This window comes from Conger conger, chromosome 8 (assembly GCF_963514075.1).
Source record: "Conger conger chromosome 8, fConCon1.1, whole genome shotgun sequence".
NCBI lineage: Eukaryota > Metazoa > Chordata > Actinopteri > Anguilliformes > Congridae > Conger > Conger conger.
Window position 1 is genome coordinate 57213391 of NC_083767.1, and position 18025 is coordinate 57231415.

At 45.8% G+C, this 18025-nt stretch overlaps 2 protein-coding genes across 5 annotated transcripts in view; both read left to right on the forward strand.

The window, feature by feature from the left end:
• Positions 1-4: 4 nt before the first annotated feature.
• Positions 5-12904, forward strand: man2b2 (mannosidase, alpha, class 2B, member 2). Of its 2 annotated transcripts, none has more exons than XM_061251357.1 (19): positions 5-206; positions 584-730; positions 1157-1262; positions 2820-2992; positions 3510-3625; positions 3910-4087; positions 4466-4664; positions 4752-4942; positions 5685-5859; positions 6350-6486; positions 6812-7074; positions 7216-7407; positions 8083-8326; positions 8964-9074; positions 9854-10046; positions 10599-10745; positions 11178-11290; positions 11456-11573; positions 12345-12904. In XM_061251357.1, exons 1-19 carry the CDS (start codon positions 75-77, stop codon positions 12422-12424), a joined length of 3015 nt encoding a protein of 1004 aa, XP_061107341.1. In that variant the 5' UTR covers positions 5-74; the 3' UTR covers positions 12425-12904. The 2 variants fall into 2 exon arrangements, with proteins under 2 accessions (XP_061107341.1, XP_061107342.1); XM_061251358.1 differs by having other exon boundaries at positions 92-217.
• A 150-nt stretch (positions 12905-13054) lies between these two features.
• LOC133134856 (cell adhesion molecule 4-like) overlaps positions 13055-18025 on the forward strand; it is a 29036-nt gene continuing 24065 nt past the window's right edge. The window contains exons 1-3 of one of the 3 annotated variants that reach the window (XM_061251363.1): positions 13055-14306; positions 15590-15694; positions 16114-16935. In XM_061251363.1, the coding sequence (XP_061107347.1) occupies positions 13928-14306; positions 15590-15694; positions 16114-16295 (666 nt within the window). In that variant the 5' untranslated portion in view covers positions 13055-13927 and the 3' untranslated portion in view covers positions 16296-16935. Of the gene's footprint in view, positions 14307-15589; positions 15695-16113; positions 16936-17610; positions 17738-18025 lie in introns of those variants that run through there. The other 2 variants (XM_061251362.1, XM_061251360.1) reach the window with 2 other exon arrangements.

The window sequence follows — 18025 nt, forward strand, 5'->3', positions numbered from 1 at the left end:
ACAGTGAAATAAATAAATAGGGAAGTTGAATCACGCTGAACAGAAACCAGACGCGTCGTTGTCTGTTTTGTGACATGATCTCCCTTTTTATATATTTCGTTGTTGTGCAAATAGTCTTAGGTGCTCAAAAGAATGGCGTGGATAAAATCCAGACCTTTGTTATCCCGCACAGTCATATGGATGTCGGCTGGGTGTACACGATACAGGTACAGTACAGGTACGACTGGTACAGTCGGCATTCGTGCTCCACAGATAACATACCGTAAGCTACTACACAAGTTGTGAGCTACGTTACTGCCACAATACAATAATGTTGTGTTTCGGTGAGATTCAAAATGTTTACCCAATGCCATTAATGCAGTCGCGTTTATTTCAATATAATGAGTCAACGATAAAACACAATACAAGGCAGACTGACAACTCGTTTGAAGGACCACAAGACAATCTTGCGGGTCCCAGTCATGTACCTTAACCAATATGCTACAGGCAGCCCTGTATTGACACCGTACACATTTCTGAATTGTAAATCTCTCTGCTATTGCTATAATGTTCAGAGACTCAGGAATGTCCGTTTATCTTGCAGGAGAGCATGCACGCGTACGCAGCGAACGTGTACAGCAGTGTGACAGAGGAGCTGACCAGGGCAAAGCACCGCAAGTTCATCGCTGTGGAGCAGGAGTTCTTCCGCCTTTGGTGGGACTCTGTGGCCTCGGACAAGCAGAAGGAGCAGGTGCGTCCTCGTCAAAATTGGTTTCCAGAACAAATGGATTTCTAATCCCAGGTGCATGCCTGGTTCCAGAAGAGGCGCTGGGCGGCCTGTAGCGTTGTGGTTAAGATGCGTGACTGGGACCCGCATGATTGGAGGTCCAATCCCCCCGGCCACAATAAGATCCGTGCGGCTGCCCTTGAGCAAGGCCCTTAACCCCGCATTGCTCCAGGTGGGAGTGTCCCCCTGCTTAGTCTAATCAAAATGGAAGTCACTTTGGCTCAATAACAAGTTATGTGAAATTGCTCCAAGCTTAACCTGGATCAGCAGTTCTTCGGATGCTCAAGGGTATCTGTGCCCCTCTTAGATGTCAGTGAATGTTAATGTTCCACAGTGAACCTGCCTGTGCGGGTGGCCCCACCCATTGACGCGGCCTCGACGCCCCTCTAGGTGCAGCAGCTCGTCAAGGAGGGCCGTCTGGAGTTCATCATCGGAGGTCAGGTGATGCACGATGAGGCCGTGACGGACCTGGACGATGAGATACTGCAGCTGACCGGTAGGATGAGCTCCCATCCAGTTCATTTATACGGCCGTATGTTTTAACCGAAGGTCAAATACCTCGCTCAAGGGTAGCCTACACCAGGAGAGTTAACCCACAGCCTTTGGAGTTACGAGCTCATCTCTCGAATTATTATGCTACGCGGCCACCATTAAAACGGGAACCTTTTCTTGGAATACAGCAGCGAATATGTTTCTTGTGCATACTTGCTATGCATGTAGCAGATATTGTTCTCAGGGTGAGGCTGGACTGTGATATGCCCTTCCTGGCACAGTACTGTATATGACTGCATTGTCCCCTGCTTTCCCAAGGGAGTGCTAAACCTCTCCTACCTTTCAGGGTCATAGTTACTCTCTGTGTCTTTAACGGTGGTGTTACAGACACTCCCTGTGTGCGCTTCGTCTCATTTTATTCCCTTTTATGTCATGTCTGCGCTCATTAAAGCTGGTCATCTAGAATTTGTGGTCTGTGTAATGACTCGATTCTACCATTTATATTTCTCAGATGTGATGGTGGGTGGGGTCCCGTGTGAAATGTGCCAAATTTCCCTGCCAATGTCAACCAGTGCGTTCTCCTGTTGGTATTGACTCTATTGTTTTGAGTTGTTTGGGGGATTGGATGATTGGACTATCAGTAACAAGGAACAAACAAGACATATTGGTAATTTTACGCTTTATTCATTGAACAAACAGTCAGGACACTACAGGCCGGCACCTCCTCCTCATGCTGGTCGCCAGCCTGGTCACACGGTGCCATTCAAAACACACCCAATCCCCCAAACAACTCATAACAATAGAGTCAATAGCAACAGGAGAATGCACTGTTTCACATTGGGACACTTGGGACCCCACCCACATAATCAGCTGTGCTGTTCATCCCACAAAATGCATGATCCTTACAAATGGGACATCATTGTAAAGGGAAATGAACAGGCTTTACAGTGATATAAGATACAATGCTAATAATACAGTGACAGAGATATGATCAACGAAACACACATTTCCAAACTTTTGTTGACTGTTCATATTCTGCTGTTATTCACTGCAAACATTTGGTTCTGGGCTCTCCAAAGCAATGCTTCATTAAGAACAAGCATCAGCTTCTTATCCTCTATTATACTCTAGCATGCTAAAGTATACCTTTGCCACAGTGAGTGGGCTTGTTTATATATTTATATATATATATATGTGTGTGTGTGTGTGTGTGTGTGTGTGTGTGTGTGTGTGTGTGTGTGTGTGTGTGTGTGTGTTGTGTGTGTGTGCACGCTAGCAGGAAACATTCACAAAAATGTCAGCTGGGGTTGGCAGGTGACCAATGGCCGAAGTCTCTTCCATTGAAGTTTAAGCCACCCTATTGGGTGGGATTACAATGGTACCCATACACTACAGTTGCAGTAAAGTGGGACTGTTGAAAACTAGGCTATATTCTCATACTGACTGATGATTGTGCTTTTGTTTGCTGATGTGATGCAAAGGAATGTAAAAGTATGTAGGCTTGTGCACTAGAACATGGGATGGGCGATGATGTTGAATGCAGTTAAACTCCCCCCCTCAGAGGGCCACGGGTTTCTGTACGAGACGTTCGGGGTTCGACCTCAGTTCTCGTGGCACGTGGATCCGTTCGGAGCCTCCGCCACCACCCCTGTCCTCTTCGCCATGGCGGGGTTCCACGCTCACCTCATCTCTCGCGTCGACTACGACCTCAAGGACCAGATGCAGAAAAGCCAGGTACAGCACTCTGCGGCTCGTTCTGCTTATTTAGAAGTGTGTACATCTAATTGGCTTGCTGTCGTAGTAGTAGCAGTAGCAGTAGCAGTTGGTCTCTTTCTTATGCTTTGAGTGTACTATATAGACAGCAACACCAATAGAAACCTGCAGGGGAAAATTGCTCCACACAGGGACCAGGAAGTGTGATCATTTTGCTCACCACACGTGCTCAGTTGTGTCCTAGTCACATGCACAACAAGGAAAAAGCAGGGTCATACCTTGACGCAAAAAAAATAGAATATGCAGCATAGATTGAACATCAATACATGAGTGGAAATATTTTCCATTCGCTTAAATTAAGCATGAATTGAGTCCAGTTATTGATTATTAGCCGATTATTGTTTGCCTGAATCTTAAGTAGATCCAGTTCTGTGGACATCTGGGTTTGCAGTTGGGAAGGTACTGTATATAGACTAGAGATTAGATATAGGTATAGATAATAATGGTGACCGAATCTTTGTACTCTGTGTTTCTGCAGGGGCTGCAGTTTGTATGGAGAGGGTCACCCTCACTGGGGGAGCGACAGGAGATCTTCACCCACGTCATGGACCAGTTCAGCTACTGCACTCCGTCTCACCTGCCCTTCTCCGACAGGTAACCCAGCACACATTTCCCTACTCTCACCCCTCCTGCTCTTATCTCTCCTCCTTTCCTGTTCAACATTACATTAAAGGCATTTTGGCGGACATACAGTTGATTAGACTTAGCAGGAGACAATCCTCCCCTGGAACAATGCCGGGTTAAAGGTCCTTGCTTGAATTTTGTCTCTGACTGTAAAATGGTGCTAGTGTGTAACCAGCGAGTGATTAAAATGCATACCTTAGCGACCTTAAATGGCCACAAGATGTGAATCCTCTGATTTCTCTCTGATGTCACAGGTCTGGGTTCTATTGGAACGGCGTGGCGCTGTTTCCAGACCCTCCGAAAGACGGCGTGTACCCCAACATGAGCCTTCCTGTCTCCGAGGAAAACCTGCACTTGTACGCGCAGACCATGGCGAAGAACATCCAGCAGAGGGCAGCATGGTTCCGAACCAAGCATGTGCTCTGGCCCTGGGTTAGTCACCAAAGAAACAGCCATGGCCAGATTCTTTAGGATGTCTATAATTCCCATAAAGCCTCTGAAATTTCCACTAATGCTCTACTATTTTTGTATTCATATTCATGGGGCAGTTGTGAACACAAAACATACTCATTTATCGTGATATGCAAGGTGAAAGTATTACCGTAAAATGTATGTATATGTTGAACGTACATATTTTTTTCAAGGTTGAGTAAAATGCCTTGCTCGCTGCTGTAAGCAGCCCCTGCCCCGGGGATTTGAATCCCTAATGAACCAGGATCTGTGGCCTAATGACCGCAGCACCACTCGGCTGCCCTTTGACTCTTTAACGGATCGATTCATTGACCGTAACGCGCGGCGTTTGCCCCGCAGGGCTGTGACAAGCAGTTCTACAACTCCTCGGTGCAGTTCCAGAACATGGATCCGCTGATGGACTACATTAACCAGCACAGCGAGGAGTTCGGTGTGACGGTGCAGTACGCCACCCTCGGCGAGTACTTCCAGGCCGTCCACCAGTCGGATGTCACCTGGGGGGTGAGGGGAAGCGAGGACTTCCTCCCTTACTCCACCGGTAGGTCTGTCCTCATGGAACTTGTGGTTCCTGACCTTGTCCTTAAATTTGTAGTTTTTATTTATTTTATTTCCCCCCCCCCTCCAGAACCTTTTCAGGCCTGGACGGGGTTCTACGCCTCCCGGAATGTTCTAAAGGGCGTGGCTCGCCAGGCTAGCTCCAAGCTGCACTCTGCGGAGTCTCTTTTTGCACGGTACTGCGCCAGTGTCCCAGAGGGTCCGGTCCCCAAGGAGTGGGCGCTGGAGAAGCTGAGGGCCCTTCGCTGGGCTGTCTCTGAGGTGCCTGAACAAAAATATCTGTTTTGTGATTTTATTTCGATTTCATTAAGCTGGTATTGATGCGTAGGCCGAAATGTGGTACTATTGACATATATAAATAGTTATACTTATAGCCAAATAGTTTAGGAATGCATTTAGTTTTCTTCTTTTCTTTTTTTTTTTTTTTTTTCCCCTGAATCAAGAGATGCATTCAATGGGGTCCAATAGTAAAAATGCTTCTTTGCATTCTTTTCTAATTGCCTACAAATGTGTATTGCACATTATGTTATCAGCATAAAAATTTGAGTGAAAAGGTGAATCTGAGGAAAATTTTACATGAATTTCAGAATGCCTTGGTATTTGGTATGTCCCCCAGCTTTAATGGCAACATGCACTCAAGCTGCCTTGGACTTGATGATTCATGTTATCCCATGATGTTGCATCTTGTGGTGTTACTGAATGCTTGGGTTTTGTCAGTCTTCAGGTGCCCCCATAAATGTTCAGTGGGGTTGAGGTCAGGTGACTGTAGATTGTGCAGCACTCCTTGCTCTTCTTTGGTCTTCAAGCAGTTCTTGCACAGCTCTGAAGTAACCTTAATTTGTGTTTATAATTTTCTAAATCCTTTGTTTACTTCCACGATTGTGGTCTCGGACATTTGAACTCCACTGTATATCCAACCAAATGTCCAGTGGTATTCAAACTATATAACCTCGTGTTCAGCTTCAGATCAGCGACAAAAAAAAACCCTGCCGTCTGTTTTCAGGTTCAACATCACGATGCCATCACGGGCACTGAGTCACCAAAGGTGGCCAACATGTACCTGCAGCACCTCACCCAAGGCATGATGGGAGTGGAGGAGCTCCTGGCTGCGCTGTTCTTGCTGCCACCGGCTGTTGATCCCTCTGGCGCCCTCTACGGGCAGCACAGGAGAAGCGCAGGTGCCGTGCTGGGCTATGTAGCTTCCGCGCTTCTTCAATCCCTGCTGATCCAGCTATGGTCAGCCTTTTGTACTTCCATTTTATGGATGCTCACACTGATTGTTGCTGGGCCAGTTGGGATTGGACTGAATGCTGTTTTTCAGATACTGGGGAGGCTGTGCAATCGTATGTCACACATTCGGTGCTTCTGGGCAGGTGTAGTGCATGGTTTACATGTTTTCCAAAAGGAGGACAGATGAAAATAACTTGTAGTGAAGTACCCTTTTTATACCTGATATCTCACATTTTCTCAATTATTACCCCATTTTGCGGAGGGGAAATGAAAGAAAAGTTCAGAAAGTAAAACTCTTTCCCACTCACCTGGATTTGCTAATTTGCACAATTCTTCAGTCAGGAGGTCAAACTAATTAGTGAAAAAAAACACATGACAGGACTTTCTGACCCCTGGACTTCAGCGCTTCTTTGTTCAGCCCCGTTTTTCCCCAAACAGGATCTTCTCAGGGCCCGGAGCAGCACATCATCGTTTACAACCCCCTGGCCTGGAACATCACCACCTTCATCAACGTCACTGTGACGTTCCCCATGGCAACCGTGTACGATGAAGACGGCCGGCCCGTTCCGGCACAGGTAGAGCGCCCGTCAACTTCATGACATTACCTTACAGACGCTTTTATCCGAAGCCACTTACAGTTGATTAGACTAAGCAGGGGACAATCCTCCCCTGGTTAAGGGCCTTGCTCAAGGGCCCGACGGCTGTGCGGATCTTATTGTGGCTACACCGGGGATCGAACCACCGACCTTGCGGGTCTCAGTCGCGTAACTTAACCACTACGCTACAGGCCGCCCAACTAGCGCCGTCTGCTAGCCCCTGGTCTTTGGCCTTTTTCAGGTTGTCTCAGCGGCAGTCGACCGTTGTCCTGTCCGTGATAATGTTGTGTGTTGTCCCCTACAGATCCAGAGGTCACCGGAATTCAACACCACCTATGACCTGTTCATAGTGGTGACTCTTGCTGGGCTTCAGCACAGGCAGTACGTGATAAAATTCGGCGATTCGCCGCGTGAAAATTCCACGTATGCCGCTACGGTCGTGCCGTTCACGCGACAGAAGGTGGACCCATCCAAACGGACCGGCCGGAGACTTCTCCCAGTGCTCAACGAATGCTACAGGCTCATGTTCGACCAGGACACGAACCTGCTGCATAGCATTAAAGACATGTAAGTGTCAGAACTACATTTCCCACAATGCATTTCGCATAATGGATGGGATTAGCGAGGATGGGGCCTGGGGATGTCTGCCTTTGATGCTGCACCCCCTGTAATGTTCGTTAATGTTCAAACGGGCCTGTCCCTCCACAGGAAAACCAAGCGTACTGTGAGGGCGACGCAGGATTTTTGGGAATATATCGTCAACGGGGACGTCCGGGCTGGGCCCATCTCCGACAACTACATCTTCAGCGCCAGCGGATCGGCCACGCCCGCATATAAATCCGTTGGGATGGAAATTGTGCCAGGAAAGATGGTGACAGAGATCCGACAGTACTTTTACAGGTAAGAAATGAGGGCATTTGTGAATTACTCATTTTTCCACAGTCCTGACCTGGATTTACCTCTCTGTAGCATCTTTTTTTTTGTATATTTATTTTTTATTTTATTTTTAACAATCTTAACTAGTCTCCCACATACCTGTGTCTGCATTTGAGAATATCGGCCACACCAATTTTTCTGCCTTTGTTAGTGTCTCCAATCTACTCGCAGAAGTGAAATACTATATGGCTGGTCCAGTGTCTTTGTAGTTGTGTGTGTATATCTGTGTATATGCAGACCTATCTGAACATCTAGGCCATGTTTCAAGATTTCTTTTTTAAATGTTCTGAAACCTGTATGGGGCAGCCTGTAGCGTAGTGATTAAGGTAAAATGACTGGGACACGCAAGGTCGGTGGTTCTAATCCCGGTGTATAATAAGATCCGCACAGCCATTGGGCCCTTGAGCAAGGTCCTTAACCCTACATTGCTCCCGGAGAAAGGTAAAGTCCTGCCATGTATTTCTTCCACCCAGGAACTCAGCCAGCTAATTTCACAAATGAGCTCTCCCTCCTGGTTGAAGAATTGCCTAGTCGACTCGACTGGAACCAAACACCGGGGTGGACTTTTACTTTCTGGGCCTGGATTTCCCACCTCCGCGCCGCAGTGTCTGACCGTTGTTACTCTTGCCCCCCCCGCAGAGAGCACAGCGACGAGGACTACGCGTACGCCGTGTACACCCGGGTGCCGGAGGGCTTTCAGAGCCGAGCGGTGTGCCACCGCGTCGAGCAGAGCTACAGGGTGGGCCCGCTGGCGCTGAACCGGGAAGCCGTCCTGCGGACCAGCACCGACCTGCGCAACAACAGGACCGTCTTCACCGACAACAACGGCTACCAGATGCTGAAGAGGCCGCACCGAACCTTCGCTAACAATTCGGTGGCTAGAGTACGTGCCGCGCTGCATGGCACTGCATGGCACTGCATCGCACTGGAGGCTAATCTCTGGCCTCTTGGCGGGTTGGGAGGTGGTAATGAACGCCCGAGTCTTCGGTCCCAGAGTCGGGGTGGGGTCAAGAGTAGTGTGCTGTTCATCACTTTAATTTCCATTGGCTTGCTAAGGATGAATGGTTCAAAGAAGTTGGATGTGGATAGCGTTAAGTTATCGCCCATTTTGGAAGCCTCACTCTCCCACTGCTAACCTACATGCACATTGTTCCTCATTTCTGGTTACGAAATATGATTTCCTGAACGGAATAGTGTCTGTATTTAGTGGTGTAGAGTGGCTACCAGTAGGTGGGACCATAGCCAAAGTTGTCCCTGGCGTTATCTTCATCTGTTGGCACAGCATAGCTAGAGAGACAGCCTCCAGACAGGGGGGAAAAAAAGACAAGCCAATCTGGCAAAGGCTGCAGAATGCTGTAAACCTTCTCCTTTGCTCTTCACAGTGAAATGCAGTGATTTGGAGCTGTGTGAATGTCCTGGGAACGTCACCCCTGTCCTGCTGGACTCTCCCCTTTGACCTGGCCGCAGCTCACAGACATGGGGGCCTGTTTTTTTTGTTTTTGTGTTGTGTTTGTCTGTAGAACTACTACCCGATGGTGCGGGCGGCGTACATGGAGGACGGCTCCGCCAGGCTGGGCTTCCTCAGCGAGAGGCCCCACGGAGTGTCCAGCCAGGAGCAGGGACAGCTGGAGGTGAGGGGCCACACGGCTAGTGCATCGGCCACGCTCAGATGGCCTTCCCCAGCTCTGGTGTGCCTTCAGGGCGAGGTCAGGCGTGTCATGAGATATTCTGCTAGTGTTAAAAGTTCAAAATATTGTTTTTATTTTTAATTCCCAAGAGCCACAATAAATGTCACTGCACTTCACTGCCTACAGTACACTGTGTATATATAGCACATGAATAATAACCGATTAGAAGAATTGTGATGGTTTTCTTCATCCACGTTCAGGATGGCTATTAAGTGTGTAAAACCTGGTTTTACCTGGAATATGGCCATAAATTTGACATCTGCGCTTATTCCCATTCTCCTGGTTCTCGTGATTTTCAGTGAAGCCACCTGACCTCTTCCTGAAAGTGAAGTATATCTTGGTTCCTCCTGATTTCTAATAACGTGGCGGTCAGAGCCTCACAGTAAGCACCATAAGTGAATTATGTTGACTTCCATTATTATTAATGTACAACCTACCAGCAGAAGTCTGTATCAGATCTAGTTTGGCATTTGGAATGGCTGTTCAATTAATGCATCCCGGTTGCTGCAGAGCTTCTCTCTCTCTCTGTGTGTCTGTGTGTGTGTGTGTGTGTGTGTGTGTGTGTGTGTGTGTGTGTGTGTGTGTGTGTGTGTGTGTGTGTGTGTGCTCTGAGCCACAGGACCAGGTCTCTGCCTTATGTTGAAAGGCCGTATTTGGGGTAGGGGGCTGTGTGTCACTGAGGGGAACGGTGTTGGAGGGGATATGGTCTCTCTCTGTCCCAGGTGATGCTCCACCGACGCCTGTGGAACAACCAGGAGTGGGACTTGGGGTACAACCTGACCCTCAACGACACCTCAGTGGTGCGCCCCGTGCTGTGGATGGTCCTGGGGTCCCAGGCCGTGTCTGCATCGCTGCACCAGAGGGAGGCGCTGCTGCTCCAGCACCGACCTGTGGTCATGCCCATAGACACGCCTCGTGAGTGGTCTACAGACCCCGCCCCACCCCTTACCCTGCACGTCGCCCCCGCCACCTGTTTCTTTCACTGTTAAAATGAGCAGAGTGTGTGAGTTTCTGCGCTCGAGCGAGAACACGTGCAAGTTCACCGCAAACACGTGTTTGTGCAGTTGTGTACAATCCGCTGGTACACGCTGTACTTTTTCCATTTAATTCCTAATGGAATTGGTTCTAAGAGTATGAATAAAAGCTTGAAAATGAGATGATAGGGAGGTGATGACATTTCTGAACTTCAGTTAGTACCCTGTTTGTCGAAGGTTAATGTGATCCTTATAAATTAAATTGGAAGTAGCATTGTAATAATTTCAGAATCTGGTTAAAATTGATTCTGGTTAAACTATAGTTGATGGAGTTAAAAAACAAAACAAAAAAAAACAATGAAATTAAATGAGAAATGCGGCTTATTTTCAGGAAGTGGGTGCCTTACCAGAAGTGTAGTTTGAATACCTTTTCAGGAAGTCTGGGCCCCACCAAATTGTGGTTTCACTCTGATGCCATGACTCTTGCCTGCAGAAAAGCCCTGGAGGGGCCAGGCCCCCCGGAACAGAGACCCGGTCATCCCTGTAGTCCTGCCTCCGAACCTCCACCTCCTCACGCTAAGCATCCTGGGCAGGGGCTACAGCGCCAATCATACTCAGAATCTGTGGGACATCTCAAGAGGTGTGAAAAAATAAAAATGAAATACGCCCATAGTCACACCACACGAAGGCTCATTGACATTTGCAATGGTTTCCACCGAAGAGCAAGTTCTCTGTATGCTATCCTTGTAGATACCCTTTTGATCTGCTGATGGAAGCTGCTGATATTGAGGTTATTCTGATACAGGCTATCAAAATAGTCTCTGTGAAGTATTTATTTATAACTCCTTATTGCCTATGAGCTACCATTCTACAGATCTTTTCTTCAGCTCTGTAGGCCATCACAGGAGAAGGAGAGATTCATATCCTTCACTTGTTTTATAAAATGTCACATTGAGTGCAGAACAGTGTGTGCAGTGTTGGTGCTTTTAATCTTGATGATGGCTTCTGTTCATGATGAAACATTCGGAGAACGTTCCAGTAATGTACCTGCACCTGTGAATTCTGTGACTAGGTAAGAGGAGGGAAGCAGAACCAGACTTTAACCGGGTTCTTCTCCGGATCATGCATCTGTTTGAGGTCGGAGAAGACCCCGTACTGTCCAAACCCACCACCATCAACCTGCAGGTGAAACGAGGATATAAAATGAGATCTACAACAAAATGATATCCTCAACGTCTCTGTGTGATATTTGCTGGTTTTTTACTGGACACTTTCTGCATGGAAATGTGTGCGAGTGAATAATCGACGTGTCGGTACAACATGGCAAACGATCGCTTCCTATCTGTGCAGGAAGTCTTTCGAGGATTGGGCAAGTTGAGCTCCGTGGAGGAGCGCTCTCTCACTGGCACGTGGGATATCTCCGAGCTCAAGAGGTGGAAATGGAGGACCTCGCAGGGCATGGAAAAGGGTGAGATGAGTGTCTGTGCGATTGAGAATCTACCCTACCATCTGAAGAGGCAACATTGTTCCAATAATGAAAGCATCTTTTCGATTTATACCTTATTGCAGTGGTTCTCAAACTTGGTCCTGGGGACCCCAGCTTATGCTGGCTTTTGTTCCAACCATAATTTCAGTCCCAGAATTTTTATTAAGTGTACATATTTCTAAATTATGGTCTTCGTGTTTTGAGGGATTATTTACTCACTTAAGTCGCTGTCAGGAATACCTATACATGCCATGAAGAATAAAGTTCCCTTATTTGTATTGTGCTTAATTGGCTATCATGGAAATGATCATGTTAAGGGTTAACAACATAATTTAACTTGAGCATGCTGAGCTGAGTCAATCGCCAAGTCAAGTCACATTTATTTATAAAGCACATTTAAAATGTCTACTGATAATAGGCTCCTACTTGGGGAAAGTATGGACACATGGCCACTAACACTAACCATTTGGCAGATAATAAAGAATTTATAGACAAAGTAATAAGCCAGACTTGCACTGTATTAAAAACTTTAAGGAAAGAAAATTATGAAACAACTCTGTTTGCCTGAATGAGTAAGATTGGCTGCAACAAAAAAAACGATGTTGTGAACGACAGCCTTCCTGAAACCAGCTGTACTCGCTGTACACATCTAAGTGAGTGGAATAAGGACTAGTCTGTTAGTGTTGCGTTGCGAAGCACAGGAGCCGTGCAACCTTTGAGAAGCTCAGCGGTTTGTGTGCATTTCTGTTTCAGATGTGGCTCGAGTATGCGAAGACTTCAGCGTAACGGTGTCACCAAAGGAAATCAGAACCTTCTTCATCCGCTTCAAATGATCACCTCATTGCTGAATTCATCTTCATTCAACTCATGGGAAAGCAAAGTTCAAGCAAGAGAGCTCTTGTTAGTGGGTGTTCACGCCATCCAATTTGGAGTTGCTAAAAGTTCATTGATTGTTTCCTTGATGATTCCTCAAGTAAAAGTGAGGGCGACATGGCTCAGGCAGTAAGAGCAGTTGTCTGGCAGTCGGAGGGTTGCCGGTTCGATCCCCTGTGTCGAAGTGTCCCTGAGCAAGACACCTAACCCCCAAATGCTCCTGACGAGCTGGTCATCACCTTGCATGGCAGCCAATCGCTGTTGGTGTGTGAGTGTGTGTATGAATGGGTGAAGGAGAAGCATCAATTGTACAGCGCTTTGGATAAAGGCACTATATAAATGCCAACCATTTACCATTTTAAAAAAGCTGACAGTTTGTGTAATTGTTATATTTTGCCTCTTGCAAATGTCTCCTTCGAATAAAGATGTTACCATTCTGACTGTTCACTATTTTCTTGGTATGAAGACAGGAAATGATACAACATGTTAGCCATTTCTTTTGGTGAAATAGTTTTGCCAGTTAAGGTTCAGCTTGGGTCATCGTTAGATGGCTCTTTTGTGCGCGCACTGCTAAGAGTGGGTAAAATGGTTTTCAAAATGTGGTGATTGGTTGGTTTCCTGTCTATGACTGCACTCCAGCGATGGCCTCTTCCTGTCGCTTGGGCCTGTGCACTTTTAGTGCAGTGTTCTGTCCTTCATTGAGATGACTTGGGTGGTGGAGGGGGGGGGTGTTTCTTGAGTTTCTTGAATTTCTTAAGAAACACCTTAAATGTTCTTAAATGCAAATGCAGTTTCTGCAACTGACTCACATTTAGGATGTTGGGGATCATGTTTATTCCCTATGCCCCAACTGTTGTATTCCCCCGTTATTTTCTGGTCATAATTTTTTATTTATTTGACAGAAGTGTGTTTACCTGCCGATTGAACAAATAAAGAGGCATGCGCAGTTTTGCCTGTGGGTTGTACCTGCGCAGTGTCCGTTAATAAGATCAAACATTTGTGCCTCAGCGGTTAAGCCAAATGGCCGTTATGTTGGTTCCCCGACTGCTTCTGATAGCTTTTCTTTTTTTCGAGCTCTTTGTAAGTACGGCTCCTTTTCAGATGTCTTTTCATCGTGAAATTTCAGTTCCTTCAAGTTGATGTGCGTTGGTCTTCATTTTGTGTCTTCGGCAAAGTAGTGTTTTCATTGAACGAACCAGAAAATGATAATGTACTCTGTACAAATTACAAGCAGCATCTCAATAACTTTTGACTGTAAACCTGTTCCTGTAAACCGCATGAATACTGTAGTTCTGGGAAAAACATTTTTGCTTTTCCTTTTTATAACAAAATCAAATTTTACCTGAAATACTTTGAGAGTCCTTTTGTGACGTTATGCAATTTAAAACACTTTGCATGCATTTAGATAAAAAATAAAAAATAATCATGGTGCTGCTTTCAGTGCTTATGTGCTTCAGTGCTGCATGCTGCAAGTGTTCAGCTCCTTCTCTTCACAGCCCGTGGGCTCCAGTGGGGCCTTCGGTGTCCGCCAGACTCCCCAGACCCTGGATGCTCTAGAGGGCGACTCTGTGACCATGATCTGCTCCTGGGAGCAGGCGAACGCCGATCGGGTTCGTGTTGTTTGGAGACGGGCTGACCTCCCTCTCCCGGAGCAGACCGCAGTGGTCCAGCAAGGCCGACAGGACAGCATGCTCGCACAGAGCACCCTGAGCATTCCTGGTGTCGCCCTGAAGGATGCTGGGACATATTACTGCACCGTAACCATGGAGATTCCAGAGTTTCAGCGTGAAGAAGGGTCTGGCACTTCGCTGACTGTGAAGACTGATGAGCACTATGCTCAGGGTAAGAGTAGATTACTCGCCATCGGTTTAGATCGGCGATCATCAGCTCACGGATCTCCAGGGCAGAGAACTGCTGGTTTTTCCACCTTCTCTTTATGGCAAGGAGAAAGTGGCTCGTCAGTCGCATTAATTACAAGGGCAGAATTTTGGATTCTGTGGTTAGAGTTGATGATCCCTGGCCGAGACCATTAGATTCCGCAACTTGGGAATTACATCTTTGTGATATACAATGAGTTTTACATACATTTTGTCATTAATGTACTTAAAGGAGCAGTGAGGCATGGTAAAAACTACCAGAAATTTAGCCATTTTGCACCAATGTCTTTTCTGTCCTCTATCACAAGCATTGGAAGCGTGTTCATTGCATTGGACATTGATGCCTGATTAGGTTCCCTCCAGTAGGTAGTAAAACAGTCTACCTGCTGTGGCATGGGAGGGTTGGGAGGAGGTCATGCTATTCTGCTAGGAAATGCAGGTTTGTTGCCTGTATCTATTTTGTAAATTCTTTGATGGGGATGGGCAGCTCCAGTCCGAGAGGACCGGTGTGAATGCAGGATTTTGCTGCCACCAGTTACCCTGGCTCAATCAGCTAATTGGCCATACGCACCATGACCGATAAATTAAAATGCTAAAAGAGAAGAACATTTATCATATATAATCAAAAGGACCAAACATATTATTGAAAATGCTACGATGATGACAATTGGGAAATAACAAATTATGGGTGGAGGCACACCAAAGAAACAATGAACCGACATGCTTTCAAGAGAGGAATTCAAAGATGAATTTTACACTGTAGGATTATAAAGGTATGAATGAAGGGTCGACATTTTATTTAACTTGGCAGTTGAGCCTTTGAATGTCACCCCTCTCTCAGCAGTGCTGCTCCCATTGGCTGTTGAGTACCAGTTACCCTGGCTCAATCAGTTAATTGGCCATACGCACCATGACCGATAAATTAAAAAGAACTTTTATCAGCTGCTGTTTAGAATATCGTTCATTTTTATAGTTCATTTTTTCCCCTAATTTAATTCAAAAAGTTAAAATTTGATTTATTCTAGATTCATTGCACATACATATTTATGTGTAATGAATTCTTTTTTTTCTTTTTTTAATTCTTGATGATTACAGTTTACAGCAGTTTCTCAAAATATTAGAATATTACAGAAGGCCAATGCAAAAAAGGATTTATAATACAAATACAAATGTTGACCTTTTGAAAAGTATGTTCATTTATGCACTGTATATGGGGGCAATGATAATTCACTCGCCTGCTTTTTGCAGGAGCCAGTGTGGAGGAGGTGTTGATTTTCATCGTGCGCTGTCTGCCGTTCCTGGCCCTGCTCACGGCTGTGTTCTGCCTCTGCAGGATAGAGGCCAAAGCCGCAGGTACTCTGCTCTCGCGCACCAAACGCAAGTCACACTATTCTTAAAAAAAACCCTAATGAAACGTAATGGAGAGCACGTGCCGACATCTTGGCTCTGCTGTGTGCGGATACGCCGCACTACATGACATTTTGGATTGTAGCAGACCCTCAAACCCACTGCTCCATGACAAACCCAAGTTTCCTAACTATCACACTACACTGCTGCCCCGTGGCAACATTGACTATCCACTTCAGAGACACTTTATGTCATTAGTAAATGTGTAATGCACCCTGGATTAAGCTTTGTTTAATATCTGCTTTTCGCAAACGAATCCGAAATTGAACAAGTCAAGGAGTAAACGGGCTTTCATCATCAAACTTCGGCTTTACTTTTCACTGAGCTTTGTGTGTGTGGTTTGTTTGTCTGTATCTCCACTCCAGACAGGGCACCAGAAAGTTCTGGAAGAGAGGAGGAAAATGAAGCTGAGAATGAGCCTGCCACGTCACTCCTGGAGGCTGCAGATGCTGAGGTGGTGGGAGGAAGAATCGTGGTCCCCTGCCCCACGCCCTCCTCAGGCCAACCCGAGACTGAAAATGAGACGATTACCCCCGTCATTTCATGACCCGATCTGTGGAATTAACTCTTCATACATGGGTCAAATAATTACTTATTCTTTGTGATTACTTACATTTTGTAAAGAGGCATTTTATTTTCACCAACATTCAGAATATATTTCTAACCTGGCATGGCCTTTTGGTGTCTATTTGGGAATATTGGGTTAGTGACATGGTTGGTTCAAAATCAGGCATATTTACCCTCACTGAGCACTTCATTAGGTAGACCTGTACACCAGCTTAATGCAAATATTTAATCAGCCAATCATGTGGCAGCAACTAAATGCAAAAAAGCATGCACACATGGTCAACAGGTTCAGTTGTTTTTCCAACCAAATGTCAGAATGAGGAAGAAATGTGGTCAAAGTGGAATGATTTGCTGATGCCAGAAAGGGTGGTTTGAGTATCTCTGAAACTGCTGATCTCCTTTGATTTTCGCACACAACAGTCGAAGCTGATTGGACATGATCGGTCACAGCTTCTTTTCTTATCAGTTTTCAACTTCCCCCGAACACATTTTGAAGTCGTCATCTTCAAAAAAAACCCAGGGCTGAACTGAGTGCATGTGACGTAAATACTATGTAAAAAATAAAAAATAAATGAATAGTTGTAATTGTAACGGATGAAAATAAAAGTTACAGTTTTGTATGTTGTGATTGATTTGCACTTTGTTGTACGTCGCTCTGGATAAGAGTGTCTGCTAAATACCACGTAATGTAATGTAATGTTCAAAATGAAAGCACTATTTCACACTGTAACACTGATCTATCTGCTTGAGTGATATTGTAACACCTTTTGTGCTGATCTCACCCAGTCTGTCCATAGCAATAGAAGTCTGACGCCTGTTAAATTAAAGCTCTGCTCAGCAATATTATTTTTCTAATATTTACATTTCTGGCAGGATGGATGCACTGATTCAGTTTCTTCGCAACCTGTTAGAGACTATGAAATACCAATTTCTAAGTTTTAAGTCAATTTACAGATTAATTGGACAAAGCGGAGCTGATGACTATGACGATCTGTGTGTGACAAATCAGTTCGACCTGGTGGAGCCAGGAGGTTGATAAGATGAAAAAGTAACCGACAGATACTGACTGTGATATTTTGGTTATAAAGCTTTGGGATTTGGTAAGACTATGTGTTTGCAAGCGAATGTGAGTAGATAGATTTTGCGTGTGCCTGCGTTTGTGTACGTGAGAGTGAATGAGAGAGAGAGAGAGAGAGAGAGAGAGGAGTATTGATGACATGTGAGAGAGTCAGAGAGTGAGGGAGGGGTAATCTGAGGTTAGTGGAGTGACGGTTAGAGGAAGATGTGTGTGTGTGTGTGTGTGTGTGTGTGAGAGAGTCTGAGACCCACGACCATACACAGATCACTCTCCACGGCACAGAGACATGTCACAGCTCACTGCCCTCCACAGCTGTCTGATCCTGTCCTTCCTGTCCTCCTGCGGTGAGTTCATCCCATGGGCTCCTCCTGCGTTCCTGTTCCACACACACACACACACACACACACACTGGGTGTGCGTGCCTGCCTATCTCTAGGCACTGTGCTGTTAGCTCTGGACCCTCTCAAAGAGCCAGGGTGGTGAGAGAGGTGATTGTTGATTGCTACAGCATCAGTGAAATCTAAATTTCTCTTTAGATCTCAATGTTATTATTTGTTTTTTGTTTTTTGTTTTTTTGGTGGTGAGATTTTTGTATGTATTTTGTACAATATTTTTTTGAACGGCCTGGATAT

Bases quoted from the DNA above. Each gene is read 5' to 3' on its own strand.
- man2b2 (XM_061251357.1), top strand. From the start codon at position 75: ATGATCTCCCTTTTTATATATTTCGTTGTTGTGCAAATAGTCTTAGGT. The intron at 5,860-6,349 runs GTGCCGTGCTGG...TTCCCCAAACAG, and splicing joins GCAGCACAGGAGAAGCGCAG to GATCTTCTCAGGGCCCGGAG. The intron at 11,291-11,455 runs GTGAAACGAGGA...CTATCTGTGCAG, and splicing joins CCACCACCATCAACCTGCAG to GAAGTCTTTCGAGGATTGGG.